At 40.7% G+C, this 22,556-nt stretch overlaps 1 protein-coding gene across 6 annotated transcripts in view; it reads left to right on the forward strand.

The window, feature by feature from the left end:
• myo9a (myosin IXA) overlaps positions 1–22,556 on the forward strand; it is a 121,106-nt gene that overhangs the window by 95,472 nt on the left and 3,078 nt on the right. For 4 of the 6 annotated variants that reach the window (XM_023332015.1, XM_023332017.1, XM_023332019.1 and 1 more), the window contains 21 exons: positions 575–655; positions 813–923; positions 3,985–4,107; positions 5,422–5,571; positions 6,491–6,804; positions 7,183–8,769; positions 9,420–9,513; positions 9,746–9,961; positions 11,878–11,975; positions 12,085–12,215; positions 12,322–12,545; positions 12,637–12,753; positions 12,847–13,035; positions 14,503–14,553; positions 14,676–14,787; positions 16,589–16,647; positions 16,820–17,012; positions 17,091–17,219; positions 17,329–17,434; positions 19,324–19,455; positions 20,633–20,756. In XM_023332015.1, coding sequence (XP_023187783.1) covers positions 575–655; positions 813–923; positions 3,985–4,107; positions 5,422–5,571; positions 6,491–6,804; positions 7,183–8,769; positions 9,420–9,513; positions 9,746–9,961; positions 11,878–11,975; positions 12,085–12,215; positions 12,322–12,545; positions 12,637–12,753; positions 12,847–13,035; positions 14,503–14,553; positions 14,676–14,787; positions 16,589–16,647; positions 16,820–17,012; positions 17,091–17,219; positions 17,329–17,434; positions 19,324–19,455; positions 20,633–20,756 — 4,341 coding nt within the window. Of the gene's footprint in view, positions 1–574; positions 656–812; positions 924–3,984; positions 4,108–5,421; positions 5,572–6,490; positions 6,805–7,182; positions 8,770–9,419; positions 9,514–9,745; positions 9,962–11,877; positions 11,976–12,084; positions 12,216–12,321; positions 12,546–12,636; positions 12,754–12,846; positions 13,036–14,502; positions 14,554–14,675; positions 14,788–16,588; positions 16,648–16,819; positions 17,013–17,090; positions 17,220–17,328; positions 17,435–19,323; positions 19,456–20,632; positions 20,757–21,602; positions 22,546–22,556 lie in introns of those variants that run through there. The other 2 variants (XM_023332021.1, XM_023332020.1) reach the window with 2 other exon arrangements.

The following is a 22,556-nucleotide window of genomic DNA, read 5'->3' on the forward strand; positions in this document are numbered from 1 at the left end:
GTGCTATATCTGCTCACTGAAATATGGAAAACAATCTCATCAGCGGGCAGTAACATTTCCGTAACCAAACGCTTGATTCCCCCCCGTCCTCTTTAAAAGCGAACAGTGTTTCGTGGCAGCTGGAGGTGCAGCTGAGGTCCCTGTGGACGGCCGACGGGGAGGCAGCCCGAGTCCATGTGTGGATGACTTCACTCTCCACATCCTGTGCTGCTCTGATTGCTTTAATCTCCCATGCTGGGGGAAAAAAAAAAAAAGTCTGAATTCCTCCTGCCTCTAAGTGATTACACACACATGCAGACACACATGTGTCTGTGTGTTTAATTACACAGTCACTGCAAATGAAAAATAGAAAGAAAAAAAAAAAAGCTGCATCCTGTTTTCTACCAAACCGCAAATCCTTACATAAATGTATATAGACAGTTATACTGATGCGAATCGGGGGATTTTAACGCTTCGGCGTTCCTCGCAGATGGCGACAGAGTTTCGCTGTTGTCTGTTAAACAGCTGTGAAGTGTCTCCGTGTGTTTCGTGCTGTTGGGTTTGAAGACTTCTTTTCCCATGTTTTATCCCGCAGGCTTCTCTCAATAAGCTCATGGAGACTCTGGGTCAGTCGGAGCCTTATTTTGTCAAGTGCATCCGTTCCAACGCCGAGAAGGTACGGTGGCCACAGTTGCTTTAGTTTTCCAATATTCCTTAATCCTGCTTTGAAGTGGGAATTTTAAAAATAAAAGAAAATCTGTTTTCCGTTTTCCCTCCCCTCTCACTCTCTCCCTCACTCATGCACACACACACACACACACACACACACACAGCTGCCCTTAAGGTTTGATGATAATTTGGTGCTGAGGCAGCTGCGATACACAGGTATGCTGGAGACGGTCCGCATCCGGCAATCTGGATACAACGTCAAGTACACCTTCAAGGTAATTCAAGTGTCGTCGTCACGGTGATATTCTTGACTAAATCTCCTCCATTGGCATAGCCAATTTAAAAAAAAAAGTGTACAGAGCATTCAAATAAGTTAAAACTCCATTACAAAATCCAGCAAAATGTAGTTTGACCTCATTTATTCACTGGAGAAAAATCCCACATCATTTGTTGTTAAAAAATTCAGACATTTGACAAGATTAGAGACGCGCAGAGATTTCAAAACCTCTCCAGATCAGTAGACTCACTTAAGAGCTGCTGTCCCTGATCTGTCCCTCTTCAAACGAAAGGTTCATTTCCAGAATCCTGCAGAACTCAATGACATCCTGAACGGATTTCAGTCAATTGATTCTAGGGCTGCAACTAACAATAATCAGTTATTCTATTGATTATTCTGACGATTAATCAATACGTTCAAAAGAGCTGTCCAGCATGTAAACGGAGAAATAGCTTCTTTGGAGACTTTGTGACTTCATGATTTCATATTTTACTGCAGTTCTCCAACACCGAGCTTTGGGGGGGGGGTTTGTCCCCATATTTACTTTCTTCACCTTTGTGAGAAATATCCAGGAGAATCGGGAATGTAACTAAACTAACTTTTAGTTACATTCTCTTTAAATGGATTGTTATGGTTGCCAATAATTGTGGAGTTAGTAAATTTTGGGAAAAAAGTCTTAATGTGGGATTTTCTCTTCTGAATACTATATTTTGTTTTATTAAATTGTTTTTTTCCCTAAATTGTCAATGCAAGATTATGCTGCTACATTAAATATGCAACTGCTTTTTTCATATCTACTAAAGAAGGGGCGATTATGCATAAAGAGTGCTGTGCATTATCTGTCTTGGGATAAGACAGATAATTCCTGTGTTATCCCAAAAAGGCTAGAAATGTGTCGGATTAGAAAAGGTTCAGATTTCATATAGTTGATTAGTATTCAGTATGATTTATGAGGGAAAACTCATTCATGTGTTTTTAAACTCCTTGCTCAGGAATCATGTTTTCCAGTAAACAGTGAGGGTGTTGTGCAGATGAACTTGTTTTTATTCGTGACCTCGTGTCGGCCAAGAAGATTTTTAAAACCGCGCACTGACAGAAACTGAAAAGCCTCTCAGGTTCTCAGGAGCTGGAGTGCCAGTGATGATTTTTTTATTTTTTTTTTAAAGCCTTTTTTTCTCCAGGAAACTTGTTCCTGATTCATTGAGTGTTGGGTCAGAAGGGAATTTCTGGGGGTGGGAGATGGCAGCCGTCTTTAACCACGCTGCCTCTCTGAGGAGTGATGTCAGCCCCCTGAGAAGCGTTGTGCTGCACTGCTAATAAAGCAAATGGTGGTGAATGCAGATGGGCGTTAGTTGCTGGACAGAAGACAGTCGGGAGTGGCCCACTTCCACTCCTGTTTCTTCTTACAGTAGTTTCCATTCTCTGGTTTTGTTCACTTCTGCCAATAACCTCTTGTGTCAAGATTTTAGATAGCGAATAGGTCACCTTGTTGGCTAGACATTGCGTTATTGAGAAACATGTCTGCTTTGGGTGTTTCTTTCATCGTGTAAAGAAATATTTTGTTGTTTTTTGGGGGGGTAGATTTGGGGCATTATCAGACATATTCCACTAACATTGTAATGGTATGAAATAATTAAGGAAAATGAAATGAAGCACGTTTAAAATCTCTGAACTATACCAGTAATTCGACATCAAGGCAAAAGGTTTAGAAATGTTAGCTTAAAGAAGCCATATTTGTTCAATCCATCTTTAGGAAGTCTGAATAAAGAACACAAAGAACTCTTCACCCTGATTACTTGGATGTTTACTTGTTTAAACGTTAAATAGAGTAAGAAAATCAAACACTTCCTGGCCTTGTTAAAATTTCCTCATCCTACGCACAAGGATGTGAAACCACGGAAAATTTCACATTTACAGTTTCGGACCACAATTCCTAAAGAATTTGGGCACAACCACCCACAATAGCATCACCAGAAATAATAGTTATAATAAAAATCATATCCACAGTGAAACGTGGTGGCGGTGTGATGATTGGTGTCTAGCTTTTTCAAGCTTTTTTTCTTTTTCTTGTTGTTGAAGTTACTAAAACTAACACTTCCAGATGCTGGTCAGTTCAGACCCAAACCATCAGGTGGAAACATGAGAAGGAGTTTGATTTCACAGAATGAGTCCAAGAATTTGTCCAAATAATTAGAGGAATGGCTCCACTAGAAGAAAAGCAAAGTTTGGAAATGAGTCAGCAATATCGAACTCTCGTTGTTCCAGTATGATGAGAATCCCATCGGTCTGAAGTTTCACACACATCATCCGCTTCAGATATTTGGCACGTTAAAAGTAATAATAATAAAAAAAAACTGGACACGTTGAACACTTTTTCCACTTAAAACTAAATATGAAAACTTCATTTTCTGTCATTTTATCTCTTCAGGTCATGGTAGACCGGTTACTTTACACCATACTTAATGTTTACAGCCGTACATGGGTGAAACTTTCAGTGGCGAAGGAAAGAAAGCTCATAAGAAAGTAGTGTTCTGGTGATCTCACTCTGACCATTACAGCAGCAGACATTTTCATTCACGGTAAATTCCTCAGCATACTTTGTGCCGTGTTCAGCAGTAATGAGAAATATCTTGTGGATCTGATCACTCCGAAGGACTCTGCTGGTCAGGACAGACCCCCCTCATTGTGCTCGGGGTCTGAAACACGCCCCATGCTGGTAATTGTATAAACACAGCATCTGTGTGCCTGTCCAGCCCCCCTGCTGGCCTGATTGTGTTCAGTTCAGCCAATGAAGGTTCAGTTTAAAGAAATGGATGTATGATGTTTGAATCTGTACAAAAATGTATTTATTATCATTATTATTTTACCTAAAACCAGATATTTCTCACTGGTTTTCTACATTTGAATTGCATCATAGAGATGCTGCAGATCGGCTGCTGCTGGTCCAGAGTCGGTTGAATTGGCTTTCACTGGTGTAAAATGTTCCATCTGGAAATGGGATAAAAAGCCACATCTGAACTGATATTTCAGATTGTTTCCATAATCTGGTCTTTTTGTAGGACTTTGTTCATCACTTCAGTGTGCTGCTGCCGGAGGGAACCCGTTCTACCAGGGCGAGCATCCAGGGAAGTATGGATCAGCTGGATCTTCAACCAGAGGGCTATCAAGTGGGAAAGACAAAGGTATGTAACCGTCTCCGTTCAGAGTTAGCCTGAGCCCTCATTATTTTCTATAGTTTTGAAGCTAAATCAGTGAGGGGTTGTTTTATATCATTATTATAAAAGATATTATTATATTATATTATTATATTCTTTAGCTACTTACATGTAGAGTTCCTCAAGGCTTTGTACTGGGACTTTTTTTTTATCTTCAGCAAGTATTTTGCCTTTTTAGTTTGAAGTATCCCGTTACAACACTTGGCGGACGCTATCCAGGTTCATCCAGTGATTCATCCAGCGGCGTCCCTGCACCAACAATACAAGCTTAAGTGGTTCTGTAACCTATTTATTGAAACAAGGCATGTTACGCAATCATCTTTTTTAACTTTGAAAGAACCTTACAACTTCCCAAATCTGAGTATCTTTGCTGCTGCTTCTCCTTTAGCTTGAACAAGAAAATGTGCACAAATAACACCAGTTTTAAGCAGATTCTCATAGCTTTTTTTTAGTTTCTTTAGTTTAGCTTTAGTATACCGTAGTTTTGCTTCTTTTTTTTTTAAAGGTTCCAGTTGCTCAGGTCTCGTCTCCACTAAGGCCACCTTATAGCCAGATGGCCTTACATGCTCCACTCTATAAATGCAAAGTGAGGGCGATCCCTTGCTTGTGCTATAATGTACAATATTCATATAGAGCCCAGAACGGTTCTAGGCACTAAGAAATTAATTTATTGTTGTTAATTTTGAGGACAACTTGACATTGACATGTAAATATAAAAGCCTTTGAGTGGAAATGAGAAATTAATATTTGAGTTTATTGATCTCGAAGAATGACTTGTAACATGGGTACAAACGTGTAATAAACTGCTTTGTATTGTTTTATAGTAAAGTACATATAAGTTGAGTTGTACTTGTGCTGTATTGAACACCTAAATAAGAAACTTTGGCAGGTGTTTATATACCTGAAGCTATGAATGAATTGGTTTGTGTTTGGGATGATCTCATAATCCCTGAAAGCATCTTGTCTTTGAAAGAAAAAAGTATGTAATGGAGATATAACCTCATGTTTGGTGTTTTTTAAGTTGCAGCTATGAATGGGGTTTGATAGAGGGGTCCATGCTTCTGGGATGTGTCTATATAATTAGAGGATCATGCCTGACATTCTTGTCCGCGTATATCTGGTCTGGGATTTCTTGGCCGTTGTGTGTACGCTTTTGATTCAGCTTTTTTTTTTTTTTTTTTAAATAAAAGAATGTGTGTATGTCGCTTTGCTCACTGCCTTACTCACAGTAAGCACGTGGGCCGGCCCGTTCTGACTCCATCCCGGCCTTTCCCCCCTCAGGTGTTTTTACAGGAGGCTGAGCGTCAGCGGCTGCACGCCGAGCTCCACGGAGAGGTGCTCAGACTCATCGTCATGCTGCAGCAGCGATTCAGAGCGCGGCTGGAGAGGAAGCACTTCGTGAGGATGAGGGAGGCGGCGGTCAGCATCCAGGTGAAGTGTTTTTATCATCACTGATCTGATCTGCAGCAAAGACTGTCTTTAGTTCTGTTCCAGTGATTATTTCTTTATTTTCTATACTGGAATTGCTGACAAAGTGGGGCATTAGTTCAGCCTTGTATCGTACTTATTATAACATTGTCAAAATACAATTTTGGAAGGAATGCATGTGTTCTTTTTTTTTCTTTTTTTGTCAAAATCACTTTTGACAAAAAGTGACTTTGGACATTATTTTAGGAAGGTGACAATGTAATGGAAAAAAATACTAAATAACTTTTTGTCTTGTGTGAGCAACAGGTGTTGTGAGATGTAGTTCATAGTTGCATAAAAACAACTTTTTGTATCCAGAGGGATGCTTAAATGTGACGTTACAAATATTGTGTTAAGGTACCATACATAGAGTCCATTTTGAACGTAATAATACATTTTTGCACAATAAAGCTGGTATAATTTGTGTGCTCTTTTTTTTTTATAAGTAGTTGTTGTTGGGTTTTTTGTCAGTTTTGAAATAGGTCTCAGTTTTATTTATTTGCTGACCAAAAAGAAAAACACAAAGATCACTGCAAATAAAAAGATGTGCTGGGACAAATTCAAAGAAAATCTTGTAAAAAGTCAAATCAAGGCAATAAAAAAGGAAAACTAGTACGCATAATTTCAACTAACTATAGTCAAAAGGAGAATGGAAAAAACTATCTGAAAAATAACTAATGACGTGGAAATACGACTAATAAAGGTTTATGTACATATTGAACTCAAAGCTGCTTGATAGGTATGAAGTGGACATGTTGAAATTTAAAATGACATAAACTTTGTGGCATTTCACAAAAGATATTTCAAGAAGTTTATTTTTCTAGAAATTTATACTGTTTAACTTTCTACATTTTTCAAAACAATAATTCATGCCTCCTTACAGAAATGGTGGCGAACGTACCGGTCCATGAAGGAGGAGGAGGAAGAGTATTATGACCCTGGTGTCCAGGAGAGGGCAGCTGTGTGTCTGCAGGCTCACTGGAGAGGTTACCGGGAACGTCAAAGGTTCAGGCAGTGGAGACGGGCGACTCGGGTTCTACAGAGAGCGTGGAGGTTCTGGCTCGGTCGGCGCTCCTCTGCGGCCCTGGTTATTCAGGCAGTGTGGCGCTGTCACCAGGCCAGGGAGTCCTACCTGCGCTTGTATGCTGCTGTGATTCAGCTGCAGGCAATTGGCAGAGGTTTCCTCAGCAGGCAAAGGTAGGATATACTGAAAAATGTTTAATGTGAGAGGATGCATGTGAAACAAAGTCCTGATGTTATAGTTTCTTTCTGAAAATAGCTTCTAGGGATAGATGACAACATGGTTTTGCTAAAGCTTGTGGGGGAAAAAAAGCTGCTTAATCTTTGCACACAGCACCAGCAGTGTATTTGGGCTTTGTTCTGTGTGCAATCAGACTAGTAAGTTCATATCATGACGCAAGCAACCCAAGCCAAAGCAGCTCTGTAATCGGCTGCTGAGCTCCTGAGGGCAAGGCTTTGTACTCCTAACTTCAACTCTGGAGTTGGTTGTTCACTTTTCATTTCTAAGATTCTCATCATAGTGTTAAAGTAACGCTGGAACTTCTTAATTTGCAGCTTCAGAAAATTGAGAGAACAGCGACAGAAGGCGGAGGAGGAGAATGGCCGGGTGAGCATCTCGCCTGGAGAGGAGGAAGAGCTGGGAGAAGGAATCATGGGGCTGGATCTCAGCACCTGGGAGGATCGCTCCTACGAACAACGAGAAAGGAGCCTCCATGCACTCAGCAGCCATAAGGACACCGCTAAAGAGAAAGAAGACGGCAACTCTGAAGTAGAAACCGAAGCAACCTCCTCAGTCCCATCGTCCGCTGTGGTGGCGCAGGAGCGGGCAAGAACTGTGGAGGAGCCTGCCCAGAAAACCACTCGCTCCAAACGAGAGAACCGGCGGATGAGGGAGTTGGAGCAAGCCAAGTTCAGCCTGGAGCTGCTGAAGGTCCGGGCGAATAGCGGCGGAGCTTCGTCTCCCTCTGAGGAGCAGCGTTGGTCTCTGGAGCTGGTGCCGCCAGCTAGCCCGTCTCTCCCTTCACCCCAAGGTACGCCTGACAGCGAGAGCTCCAAAGGCAGCTTCGAGCTTCTCACGATGGACGAAGAGCCGCCCAAGACTACAGAGGAGATCATGGACGGCAAGGACCCTCACTCCCCTGTCCCACCTGTTGCTCCTGAATCAAATGTGGAAGATGTTTCACTGAACCCAACCCAACCACAGGAAGCTGAAGCTGCTTCCCCCCAAAGAAGCCAGAGTCCACCCGCTCACCCACATCCGCCCAAAATCCAGAACAATCTCCCCACGTTTTACGTCCCCGCTCGTAAGGGCGGCAGCATCATCCCCCAAGATGCAGCTACAGCCACCGCTACTGCTGCAAAGCCTCTCAAAGAGAGACGAGAGTCATCACGGCGCCCGGTGGTTGTGGTCATCAGCATGCAGAAAGAAACCCCGCTAAGCGACGAGCTGAGTGCCATCGTCCGTCCTCCGGTGGACCTGAGAGATTCCGCCGCCCAGACGGGTGATTCTCCGCCTTCGTCGACCGATCCGTCCGTGATAGAGAAGCTGGTGCGGCTGAACGAACAGAAGGAGGAGCGACGGCGTAACCAGCAGCAGCAGAACGAGAAGGAGATGATGGAGCAGATACGAAAACAGAAGGAAGTGTTGGAGCAGGAGCGCATCAAATACGCCCGGCATGAGAAAGAGATGTTCGAGAAGCAGAGAGGCGAGGCCCTGCACAGGATCCAGCAGAGCAGGCAGGCCGGGCCAGATTCTGCCAGAACCTCCACGTCCACCAAAGGTCCCCGACCCAGCTCTCTGCTGATCGAGAAGACCTCGGGTCAAGCTCCTCACGGCAGAACGCAGTCGGACTCCACCTCACCTCCGCCTCACTCTCCGGTCGCCATAGGCGCTCACGGGACCTCCCGTCCTACCCAGCTGCCCCCACCACCGTTCTCTGCTCCTACGGAGCGACGCAAAGACCACCGACCTACCGCGGAAGGCTGGGCCCCTAAGCTCACTCTGGAGACCCGAAACGGAGCGGGAATCAGGGTGAGAGTTGCCGGCAAGAACCCACAGAGTCAGGAAGTTACAGCAGTGAGTCTGGCTGACAAACCAGGGAACATCTTCTTCTCCCCAGACGACAAAGGGATGTTTACCCCGTGAGTGTGCTCTACCTTTCTCTGCTTGACGAAACTTTTATGATGCCAATTAATGATGGATTTCAGTTAATGATTTGCAATACCCTTACCTGGATATTCTGATATGCGTTGAAAGGATCAGCTGTTAAAATGAAGTCTTAAGCAAAAAGGAGTCACAGCATTTCTAAGATTCATTGATGAAAACTGCTTAGTTTTTGCACTTATACACTGTTTTTGTACTACTAATTTTACATTAATAAAACACAGTTATCTGCTTTTTGATAAGCATCTGAATTTGACTGCTAAAAACCTTATTGCTCAGGTGGGAGAATCTGTTGACCGAACAACTATTAGAGGTACACTAAACAAAACAGTTCTTAAAAGAAAACCATAGTTGAAAGAGACAATATTGCAATAAAACACACACTCAGAAAACTTGAGAGTGGAGTGGAGGTTCACCTTCCAGCAGAACAATGACCCAAAACATCCAGCCAGAATTTATAGATCAGCCAACATCTGAAACATTGGTCCAACTGAGAATCTGCTGCGTGACGCAGTCTGGTAAAACTTGAGCAATTTCCTAAAGAACAATGGAGAAAAATGTCTCTATAGATCAGGATGGATGGATTTAGCAGACTCATATTTAGGTCTGTGTCTCTTTTATCCACCAGATTTGACGCCAACTCTAAAGAACAAGCTGTAACCGTTCCCAGAGAAGGACCAACACCAGCTTTGAAGCCGTCTAAAGCAACAAAGGCTCGGGATGTAAGCAACCCCCCCCCCCCCCCCCCCCCCCCCCCCCTCTCCCTGCTGTTTACATAGCGTGTGTTTGTATATGTGTAGGTTTTGTGTTGTGGATGTCTGAATCTTGTAATCCAACTCTTGCCCCGAGAGCTGACCGGCTGAAGGATCCGGGGAAGACGATTGGCCGGTGCTCTGCCGGAGACCCACGCAGGAACTTTTTCCTCATGCTGTTCTCACCTCTGGTAAACTCCAGGTCAGCAGCGTGGGCCAGAAAAAGAAAGCCAGGATGGCACGGACGCGCTCCGACTTCCTCACCCGCGCCTCCAGCCTCGCAGCTGGCGGCGACTCAGAAGAGGACGACTATGGCGGCGACAGCCTCACCAGCCCACGCCACTACACTCTGCCCCTCTCCAAGCAGAATTCCACAGAGGCGGGCCTGAGAGAGGCCTGTTTCAGTGACTCAGACATGGTACCCCCTCCAGGCCACCGGTGGCCCCTCTCTCTGTACTCTCTGCTAAAGCCTGACTTCTCTTTGACTTTTCTAACCCACTCAGTAGAAACAGCCTCGATCTGCATCTCACCTCTGCCTCAAACTGAACTTATTTCTGGCTTTTCCTTTTGAAACCCCAGTAAGGGGTACTTTCACACAGCAGGTCTCAATGCTCAATTCTGATTTTTTTTTTTTTACTGAAATGTATTTTTTTGTGTGTGTTTTCCGTTCATACTCATAATTAGATGCAAGAGCAATCTGACTTCTGTGTAAACGGTTTACAACCCCAAACAAAGAACGTTGACGTCACACAGCCGCGCATTGTTTACAGAAACAATAGTCAGTGGAGCCATTTATGGATCAGTTTTAAAATTATTCTTCAATGGGAGAGTTAACAATATCGTCACACAACGGAAAGCTAATAAAAAGAAAGTACAACTAATAGCAATGTGGAGCGCTGACTGTAGCTTCTTAGAGAAGTGTGTTTTGATGTGTAGTCAGAGCCAAGAGTGGTGGGATTGTGGTGTGATGTGCCTTAGTGGCAGCGACTTCTTTCATAAGTTCATAATCATAATTTTCAGCCATTGTTTACATCCTGATTTATCACCTCTGGCTTTTTCTGGAGCAGAATTATGGATCTCTCACGTCAATTATGTACAAGTCGGCTAAAATGCAAAACGACCATTAAACTACAAATGCTTTAGTATCGCATATGGAAATGGCACAGATAGGAGTTTTCTTTTGGGAAAATATCTGAATTGGGCCGTTCAGACTGCCATGAAAATCTCTGATATAAGTCACATATGGGCAGGAAAAAAAGAAGCAGATTTGCCTCCCGTGTGAACATTGTCTAACTCTTCCAGCTACTGATTGACATTTCCAATCCAGATCCCTCATCTATCTGAAAATCTCCACTTAAAGCCATTTGTTTGCTTTTGTTTTAAATATTGATTTTAGTGTTTGAAGACAGGAATGTAGCAGCAGTAAAGTCAATCTGTTTATTTTAGCTTTGTGTAGGACTTATTTTAAATGTAATTTTACAGAGGTTTGCTGCTGTTTGTCTTCTCTCTAACAGCTGCGGGTTCTCCTGGTGTTTCTCCGTAATTAGCCATGTTTGCATGTGACTCGTACGCTTCCTCTCTCCTCACTAATCAGACTTTGGAAATCCTTTAAAGGAATGTGATCTGCCTGCGCTTAACTAATTATTTCTCTTTCCTTTTTCTTTTTTTTAAACTGCCTTTTGTTCATATATTGTACAATTTTCAAAGTTTGGTTGCTGTTTTTAAAGTACTACTGAATTTTACGAATTGAATCGATGTTTTCAGCTATAGGATGGCGCCATCTACTGGTGGAATATTGGGGATATTTTAGTGTAATTCTTCAGTCATGGCCAGACGTTTCTATGCTTGCTTTTGGTTTTCCTTGCTACTACTTTGGTTTACTGAAGAAGAACTAAGAGCAAATTCAAAAAAGTTTGTTTATAAGTACATCAAATGTGTCAAAGAGTCAACACTTACAGTCTTTGACCTGCTGAATAATAACTGCTCAGTTAAATTCTGAGTTTCATGATCAGTTTAACTGAAATCTTAATTTTATAATCTTTCATCCGTTTATCACTGTTTTTTTTGAATGCCTTAATTCCTCACCTTGTTGATGGAAGCATTATTGCTTAGATCTTTCATTAAGCTACTTTTTTGGAGCCCCACACCCAGATTTAAGAGTTTAATTGGACTTTTAATAAGTATTTTAGCAGCCTCTCCTTCCTGGTTTAAGTTTTTCCGTGCAGATTTTCTGAAAAACGTAAGGCCATAACTGAATTTTGTAGACATTGTGGAACTAAAGCTTCATTTGTAACATTTGTGCGTGTATTTGACATTTATCTCTCCATCTTTCAGCCCTTGAGCTCAGAGGAGCAGAAAAAGCTACACAAAGCCATGTCATCGGGAGACCTAGTCAAAGTGGAGTCGATGCACAAAAATTCACAAGACGGAAGGTTTGTTGAAGTGCAGCTGTCTGTGTTTAAGAAATTTATTCAGAATTGTCTCCCATCTCTTTGGTCTTAGATGTGTTAGAAGTGTCTATTTTGGGTGGTTGTGATTCAGGGTTCGTGGGAAGATGCGCTTCTGGGGCAAATCGAAGTATGGGGATAAGAAGACGTCCAGAGAGAAGCTGATCTGCGGGTCTGATTCGCTGGACGGAGACTATGGAGAAACTGGACATCTCCTGGGGGATGGTGAGATGTCTTTTGTTTTTTTCTTCTTCTTTGTTGTTTGTGTTTTTATCCCACTGTCGTGTTTCATTTCATTCTTGTCATAACAAAGTGTCATTGTTTCACACAGCGGGCCAGGAGAACATGTCGCCTCCCTGCAGTCCTGACCTGACTCTGGACCGAGGCTTCAGGGACTTGAAGGAGAACAAGGAGCCGTCCCCCAAGGTGAAGCGGAGGAGGAGCGTGAAGATCAGCAGCGTGGCAGTGGAGCCCGCCCAGTGGCAGAACGACGCGCTGCAGATCCTCTCCTGCATCAACGACTACAGGAGCATGAACGATTTCCTCCTAAAAAAGGTACAGCCTAGTCACGTGTGTGCATAAAACGGAATTATAAACTAAAATCCAGGTGAAATTCCGTTGTTTGTGATGATCTGTTATATTTTAGATCAATGATTTGGAGACTGAGGACAGTAAGAAGGACACCATGGTGGACGTCGTCTTCAAAAAGGCCCTGAAGGAGTTCCGCCTGAACATCTTCAACTCCTACTCTACAGCACTTGCAGTAAACCATTATATCCTTTACATGTATTTTGTCCTGGAAGCTGTATTTCTTGCATGTAATCCCTTGTTGGCTCTTCCTGTGTTATCTCTGCAGATGGATGACGGTAAGAGCATCCGCTACAAAGACCTTCATGCTCTGTTTGAGCAGATCCTGGAAAAAACGATGCGGCAGGAGCAGAGGGACTGGAGGGAGCCTCCCGTCAAAGTTTGGGTCAACACGTTTAAAGTTTTCCTGGATGAGTTCATGACGGAGTACAAACTGATGGACGGCGCTCTCAGCAAGGTAATAGTTTGGGAATTTTACTGCATGGCAGGACTGGAAAACTTTATTTTTTTTTGAAGAGATGGTTGAATTTTTCTAGCAAATTTTGTGAAGTGATAGTAATCCCAATTTCTTTCAGAGAGAAAAAAAGTCACATTCTCTAAAAATATTTTTATTCTTGTTGTATTATTATTCTTATACTCAAGTTATTTTATATATGTCATGTGGACCTAGGCCTGTCACGATAACAAATTTTGCTGAGCGATTGATTATCTCAAAAATGATTGCGATAAACGATAATATTGTTTGAAGAACATTTTAAACTGATGTCATGGTAATGGCATAATAATGCAAGCACATCCTGCCAAAAATAGATACACTTTGTTTTCAAAAGAACACTTAACACTGGAGCTGATAAACAAAATAAACAAAACAGCCAAAAACAAAAATGAAATGAACTCTCAAGTCTCCGTTAACAAAAAATGCACTTGAATAAAAACTGAACATAACACAAGTCAGTGGAGAGCACCAGAGTTGATCCTTTTCTCATCCAGTGTCAACAGAGAGAGAAAAAGGCAGGAAGAAATGATAAAGAGCCGATGAATTAAAATAAGGTCGATAATTTTCCTTTATCATGCCATTAACTGATTTATTGTTTATCGCGGCAAGACTATGTGGAGCATAATAGCGAAGTTTGTAATGCTCCACTCATGAAAGTAAGTCTGTTGGACTTGTCATCAGCACTCAGATAGCAATTATACGCTGCTGGACAGGACAGGTTTTTAAAAATATATAATGTAAGAAGAATAATTTGAGAACAGGATAAAAAATATTTTTAAAAGCTTCTCATCATTAACAGTCATTAAGCATTTAAATTATGAGCAGAGGTAAAGACAAAATGAGGCATCTTTTGAAGTCTTTAGCGCTATATTACCACTTTGTACACTTAGCACAGCTGCCATGCTTAAAGCAGCAGTGTCTCTGTGTATTCCCTGGACAGTGTAGAGCCTTACTTTAACATGTTCAAATCCAGGATGTCCCATTAAAGATTGAATTTTGATGTCCTTTGTTCAGCCTTCCTGTTATCTGCTCAGGTGTTGCTCTGGTAGCCTGAAAGAACCACTGATATGGTTCAGTATGTTCATCTGTAAATCCTTATGATTACAAGATATAACCAACTTTACATTAAATCTTCAATTAGATAAACCGTTCACATCAAAGAGTGTTGTTGTTTGCGCAGTCTACTGGCATGTGGAGTATTCACTGGTCTGAAAAGAAAAACATTTTGTGTTTCTAAACAGCAGATCACTGATGAAGGCTAAGTTTGCTGAAAATTGTTGGGTTCTGTGGACATCTCTACTTTATAACTATAAAGTATAAATAGTCACAACTGTAACTTTTCAAAGGTTTAGAGGTGCATTTAATGGTACACAAAATATCTATTAGCCAAGAAGGATGATCTGTTTTTTGTTTTTTTCCCTAATGTAGCCGCTTCCTAAGCCTGAACGTAAAAAGCGAAGGAAAAAGGACACCGATATCGTAAGTCACTTCAGTCTCTCTTGTTTAGTTCATACTTACAATAACACCATATGAATTGTCCTTGTTTACGGTGTTAAATTTCAAGAGGTTCAACAATAGACACGCTTTGCTGCCCTCTTCAGGTAGAAGAACATAATGGACACATCTTCAAATCCACTCAGTACAGCATCCCCACATACTGTGAATACTGCTCCTCTCTCATCTGGATGATGGATCGAGCCTGTGTGTGCAAATGTGAGTCTGCAGATAAAATATCCAACATCAAGATAATAATTTTTTTTTTTTTAAATAATCGAGACATTGCTTTGTTTCCTCTTGGACATTATCGATTGCTGTTTTCTTTTAAGATCGGTTCAGTTTTTAATGATTTCCTTTTTTAAGGATTATAACCCACAAAAAAAGTTTCCTTTAAAGAAAAATGTTTTCAATCTTACAGAAAAAAATAGTTATTTGTTTAGACATTGAAGATTTTATTTTTTTATGACGCTTAAGCCACTGAAGGAGATGCTCTTGGTTGGAGTGTTTGTAAGCTGAAAACTATCAGTTTTTTATTTTGATCCAATTAAAGAACTGAAAGAGAGAACTTCAGATTATTATTATTATTTTCTTTAACAGATCAGAGGCGGTCGAGGCTAAATTGAATAATTCTGACTGGATGACTGACAGGAGGATCTATAATTGATCAGTTAAAAATGCACATGGAAGAACAAGCTTTTTCCAGCTGTCGTATTTCAGGTCATGTGTATTTGTACCACACATTCAGCAACTTCCCAGTTCAAAGAGTTTTACATCATAGTAACCAATTATGAAACAAGCAACAAACATTACATTTTGACAAATGGTATGATCTAAAATAAAAAAATCAGGCAAATGTATATTAAATGTACTGATCAATGTGAGGCTGTAATGTTTCCTCGAATGATGCGAGTACCTCGATTATTAAATGTATCTGCCTCGAAGCTTTGTTAAATGTGTTTTATTATTTAGCGCGCTTTCAGAGAGAGAGAGGATTATTCTGAAAAATAATCTATAGAGTATTCGATTACTAAAGTATTCTTTTACAGCAGCCCTAGATCAATGTTCTACTTCATCCTAACCAGAGGCAACTCTAAACTAGTGGGTTTTAAGTTTAGATTTAAAGGAACTCAGTGTTTCAGCTGGTTTGCAGTTTTCTGGAAGTTTGCTCCAAATTAGTGTTGAATAAGATCTGAAGGCTGCTTCGCCATGTTTGGTTCTGGGGATGCAGAGCAGGCCAGAACCAGAAGACCTGAGCGGTCTGGAAGGCTGGTACAACAACAATAAGTCTTTAATGTGTGTTGTTGCTAAACTGTTCAGTGATTTATACATTAACAGAATTATTTTTAAAATCTGTTCTCTGGCCTACATGGAGCCAGTAGAAGACATTAGAACTGGGGCGATGTGCTCTGTCTTCCTGGCTTTAGTGAGAACGCCAGCAGAAGCTGCAGCTGTCTGATTGCAGTAATAGCAGTGGTGTGATTACTGTGGCATTTTTTACTTTTCTGAGCAAAAGTAAAAAAGCAACTTTCAGCTTGCCCAGATGGGAAAAAGATGAGCTCATCAGCATATTATGTGTGCAAATCGATTGTTTGAAATCAAGGAAACCTACTCTTTTTTTTGTTTTTTTGCTGACTAGCGCCAACAACCCTTACACACACAGACTGTGAGCGTGATGAACACACACACGGTCTGTGTTCAGCCAGGCCTCAGTGGTCAGGCTCTGCCTTCTCTCCCTCCTCATTCCCTAATCAGATTGTTTTCAACTGGACTCATGAGGTCTGGGGCTCCATGTCTCGGGAGATTTCCTTTTTTTTTTTTTTTCACACAGCTTTTCCTTTCTTCCCACAGGATGTTTTCTCCGTGCCAGCCAATGCCACTTTGTTCCTTTAAGCAATAACAGATTTTTGTTGCTATTGCTGTTGCTTTTGTCACAACTTGAAGTGAATAATGAGGAGACACTGCCTCTCTGTGGATAATGGGAATGATTTGCTTGATCTGTCTGGTTGTGTCCATCCAGTGTGCCGGTACGCCTGCCACAGAAAGTGCTGCCAGAAGACAACCAAATGTAGCAAGAAGGTGAGTCGGCCATATTGAGCTATTTCATGATAACCTCCCGTGACATTAATCGTGTTTTCCGCAAAGTAAAGTGTTTGTTTCAAAGCCTACTGAAATCATTCTAGATAGGCTGTGAATGGATGGGGGTTTTTTTCTTCTTTTTTTTCATGCGTTTATGTTTGTGTGTGGACAGTTTGATCCAGAGCTGTCGACCAGACAGTTCGGAGTGGAGGTCGCTCGTCTGACTAACGACGAGCGGACAGTTCCTCTGGTGGTGGAGAAGCTGATCAACTACATCGAGATGCACGGCCTCTACACCGAGGGAATTTACAGGAAATCCGGCTCCACCAATAAGATCAAGGAGCTCAAGCTAGCACTCGACACGGGTAAACTGCTACAAGAAACTTTAAGTAGGTGGCGTGATCAAAAAGGATTTCTAACGCTTCCACCGTTTGACCTCGCAGATGTGGAGAACATGAATCTGGATGACTACAACATTCACGTTATCGCTAGCGTCTTCAAGCAGTGGCTGAGGGACCTGCCCAACCCGCTGATGACGTTTGAGCTGTACGAGGAGTTCATCCGAGCAATGAGTGAGTGCCGAGCGCCAGCGCACTTTAGCATTGAGTTGCATCTAATTGGAGATTATCAGACAGACGGGCTTTTGTTTTCTGGAGCTGTAAACAGAGATTTGCCTTTTAGGTTTGCAGGACAAGAAGGAAATGATCCGGGGCGTTTACTCTGTCATCGATCAGCTCAGCAGAACTCACCTGAACACTCTGGAGCGCCTCATTTTTCATCTCGTCAGGTCAGAAGCCATTTTTTTCCCTTTCATTTGTTCCTCTTTGCAGTGGCTCACAAAGGTAAAACACCCGGCGTCAGAAAATGATTTACAAAGGCAGAATCCCAGGGCTGCAGTTTGTTTGGGGTGGCCCAGAAATTTTGTTTTTGTTTAATCAACAAACTTTATTTTACATAAAAGTCATAGAATATAAACAAATGCATGAAAAAGGCAATATTCATGTTTGTGAAAATTGTGAAGTTACAGTACATTTTCTGGGAACAGCATTAAAAGCAAGCATGCATCAATTCATATCCACTGATGTCTGCAGCTCCCGGACAGGGCCCCAAATCTGGCTCCAGCCCAGGGGCCAAGATCCTTCTAAGTTTGGCCCTGAAAACACCCCCTGAATTTATTAAAACCTCTTCACTACCAGCATTATATTTCAATTGAGTTTTAAATAATCGTAGACATACACAAACTAGTCTCTAATATGTTGAACAATTTTTAAAAATATTCAGCTGAAATCGATTTTGTCTAAGTGGTAAATATAGTCAACCGCTATATTTAATATCTACGCAAACACAGCAGCATAAATACTTTGAAATTCTTCATATGGCAGAAAAATAACTCTGCACTTCACCCTAAATTAGCCATTCCTACCGTAAAGCATGGTGGTAACAGCATCATGCTGTGGGCATGCTTTTTTTGGTAAAAAAAAAAATGGATGGAGCAAATACAGGGCAACACTGGAGGAGAATCTGTTGGAGGCTGCAAAAGACTGGGGTGAAGATTCACCTTCAATGGATAGATTGTTCAGTAATCTTGAAAAAAGGATGGATAAAAACTTCAGGTTTTGATGTTGAACGCTGGTAGATGCATACGCCGAGATTCAGCTGTAATTGCAGAGAAAGGTGGCAAAAGTATTAACTTTGGTTGACTGACTACATGTTCACTAAGTAATTTTAATTTGCAGAAAAGGACACCGGGTATCATTTTCTTTCTATTTCACAATTATGTGTTATTTCCAGTGGATCATAGAGAAATCTGATAGAAATGCGTTAAAGTTTGTGGTTGTAATATGTCAAAATACGACAAAAAACTTCAGGGTAGGAATAGTTCTTCGTGGATGAGTGTTGGAGAGCAGATGAACCAGTTTTAGTTCAGGTTTTATATGTTGCACCAAATTACAAGGGATCTCAGTTAACAGAACTGCTCCAATTCACACAGCTACGCCGAGTCCAAATTAGTCCAAATTCATTCCAATTTAACTCATAAAAAATGCATAGTTATGTTCTGATCCCAATTACATCCAGATTATAGCACATAACAAACAAAATCTCTTGATAAAACAGTGGCAGTTGATACAAAAGTTGTGTATTTAAGGAAGGGTAAGGGTTAGAGTCAGTCGTCTGCATCAAGCTGCTGACTCGCCAGACATTTTTCGTTCTCAGCAAGCTTGTGGCGACAGTAGAGAGGAACCACTCTTTTTTTTTTTTTTTTAACAGACAGAAAATCTCATTTTCATACCTCCCAGATTTCACCCAGTATCAACTATTTGAACAGCTTTTTATCTCTCAATTGTTCTCTTTACTTTTATCCAATAACACTGATACATACATATTACACAATACAGCTACTTTCTGTCACCATAGATGGATGTAAACACAGACGATGTCTCTGACAGTAAAGGGGAGGCTGCTTTCTTAGCGGAGGTTTTCTAAATAAACGTCTCTTCGGCTAAGAGTTTAATGAAACCTCAGCTGCCTAATGGAATTAGTCCTATTGAATAAAACTGTGCCATTACCCCTGCAGACGTCGCACGTGGCTGTTTATAAAAGCGTCTCAGTTACACGAGCGTTAAGGCCCGGCTTATGAGGGATTGCCTGCTCTAACGGTGGGTTTTCTGCTCCCAGGATCTCCTTGCAAGAGGAAACAAACCGCATGTCGGCTAATGCTCTGGCCATAGTTTTTGCTCCCTGCATCCTTCGCTGCCCGGACACCACCGACCCGATGCAGAGCGTCCAGGACATCAGCAAGACCACAGCGTAAGAACACGCACACACATTTTACAAGATACAGCAGTGGTCAAAAGTACGTCAAAAAAGAATCTCTTTTTTTTATCAGATTTTTAAAGTATTTGAATTCAACCTCAAGCACTCTTATAAATATGCCGAGAAAATATGAGAAATATTGAGGTGTGCATGCTTAATGAAATGTCATGGTGATGATGATGATTATTTGGTTTGACTGTATCAGGAATTCAGTGGGAAATAATTTGTGTGAGACATAAATACCTGTATTAAGTTGAATTCTTGAACTTTTGGCAGATAAAATGGTCTAAGTTTTAACAATAATTTCTGTATTTTCAAACAGTTTTATTTTAGAATGTATTATGAAATGCAAGCAGTTTCTAAAAATGATTATAGAGAATATAGAGACTAACACAATTTTATTTGAGACGTAACCTAAAACTTTTAAAAAAAGAAGAAAAAAATCAAGTAAAAATAAAAAATGACCACATGACATCATTACTCTGTCAACACACACCAAAATTAATCAAGTGCTTATAATTAGTTGCTCCTTTCTCCTCTTAAATCCCAAGGAGTCAGAAAGGAAGTTCTTAGTTTTTTCCACATCCTCCTTTCTTTCCAATATTAACTTCATCTTTGTTTAACAAACGACAACCTGGAATCTGTTGTGCGTTTCTTTTTCCTCCTTGCACTCGAGTTCAGATTTAAATAATTAAATAAACATTCTAGATATAGATGGTTATCATGTCCATAAACATTTTCCATTGTTTCCCAATAAAAAACTAAAACAATGGAGCTGAAATTCTCCTTATTTTTTACCATGGATGTTAGTTGGGTTTACTGCAAAGTGTGATGTGGACCCGCATGACTCTGAGGGAAAATGATGGAGAGAGGAGGTTGAATTAAATGAATCTATTCCATGTGACAGCAATGAGGCACCGATCCAGCCTAACCAGATCATCAGATAGATAAAAACAAGGACATATGATTGGGAAGAGAATAAAGGTGAAGTCAGTAGTCTTCCTTTGTCACAGAACAGCTTTGTGTTGCATGTGTCTAAATGCTGATGAAATGACTTGCATCATGCTGTTCATTCTGTAAAATAATATCTTTTCTGTTGTGTAGAGATCAGTCGGTGTTCATATTGTTTACCAAGCTGTTCAGAGGTTTTTCTTCTCACCTAATTATGCAGGTGTGTGGAGCTCATCATTTGCGAACAGATGACTAAGTACAAAGTTCGCCTAAAGGACATAAATACACTGGAGTTTGCTGAGAACAAGGCCAAGTCGAAACTGAGCCTCATTCGTCGATCGATGGTGAGATCAAACAAGATGATCGTGAACATGTCTGCCTGACTTATAATAATTAATCCATTGTATTTCACGGCTTCTTTCCTCTTACAGCTTATCTCCTTTACTCTACACCTGCTTGGACAGATGTGAAGTAAATCAGCATATGCTACTGAGGCTTAGATCAGTAAATCATCATTTTGTGTTGTGGCCTTGTTGTTTCTCCTATTTTCTGAAATGTCTGGATTGAATTAAGGAGTTATCATACATTGCACAATAATTTGCATAGACGCGTTGCATGTTGTTTACATCGGGAAGTTTTGTCCATGTGCCCAAAAGACGATTCCTGTACTTGACATCCGTAGCTGCGCTGCAGTAAATAATTGTATTAACAAAACAAAACCTGGAGATGTAGTTATTAATTTAGTGCAGTGCGTCACAGCAAAAGGAAAGTAGGATAATGCAGAAGAAACGTTGAAGACCAACTCAAATCCACTTATATTCTTCTTTTTCTCAGACAATATTCTGTTGCATTATTTTAAGGTTAAATGAATATTGTGCAGTCAAGGGGCCGACTCTGATTAGATTTACTTAATGCTTCTTGTAGAAAAACGTCTTCTGAATTTAGGTGAAGGTTTGAGTCTAAAGCAGAAAAGTGGCAGGAGATTTTATTTGTTTCACATTCCTTTCTCCGACACAAAGTGTGGACAGAGATCACCACTAGCTTTCCCTTCATCTAGTTTCTTTAGTTTTTGATTTAGTTCATTTTATTTCTAAACGGAAGCTTAATTTCTGTTCAGTTCTGGTGCTTCTTCTTCAGAAACTAGAGAATAAAAAAAAAAACTTTAATTCTGTTGTTGCTTTTCCTTAAAGCTGGCAAAAACATCCAAGACGGTAAAGTTGGTGTGCAAATGTTCCCTGTGGTGTACTAATGTTTAGTTGTTAGATTATATATATTATAGACTTCATGTAGTCCAGTTACTGCACGTGAGAATGTATCGCTGCTGTTTTTGAGATAACAGAATCAAAGCCACTTTTATTTATTATTCTATTAAATCATTCTAATAAATCTAAGATTTAGTTCATCTCTAAAATATTTCAAGGTTAGTCGTTTTACTGTGTTATTGACCTGGTTTGCTAAAAACGAGCTGACATATCCAGATACTTCTGGTGACGTTACAAAAGGGAACAGACCAAAAACAAGGGTTCTTCTGAGAACGTAAATTTTTTTATTGTATTCATTTTCTTTTTCTTTTTACATTCATGTTTTTAATCATATTAATCCATAAAACGTGCTTATTTGGATACTGTGCATCTGGAAAAAGTTTCTTATAGAAAACTTCATGAATTTCAGAAACATTTGACAAAATTAGATTACCAAAGATCTTCAGAAATAATTTCTAACCAATGTTTATCAAAATTAAATGGTACAGTTAATGTTTCCTGCAATGACTCATCAGATTCAGACGTATAAAGATGAAGCCCTGGCGACACAAAATGCAAATGACTCACAATCTATCACTAAATCGTTACCGATCCCAGTTGATCCGCTCCATTCCTGCGCCTCTTGTGATGTCACCAACCAAAACACACAAATAGCACAATAAACAGAATGTTTTCAATTAGGAAGTTTTTCCAAAATGTTGTTTTGTGAATTCCTGCATGGAAATCCGTACTCCCTTCCTCTGCTGTGTTTTTTATTGTCTGTGTTCAGTGGTCGATGAACAAAAAATACACTTCTGGACAGCATCTTTAAGGCTGTGGACGTGTGTGTGTGTGCGTGTGTGTGCGTGTGTGTGCGTGTGTGTGTGTGTGTGTGTGTGTGTG

This window comes from Xiphophorus maculatus, chromosome 4, assembly GCF_002775205.1.
Source record: "Xiphophorus maculatus strain JP 163 A chromosome 4, X_maculatus-5.0-male, whole genome shotgun sequence".
NCBI classification, from domain to species: domain Eukaryota; kingdom Metazoa; phylum Chordata; class Actinopteri; order Cyprinodontiformes; family Poeciliidae; genus Xiphophorus; species Xiphophorus maculatus.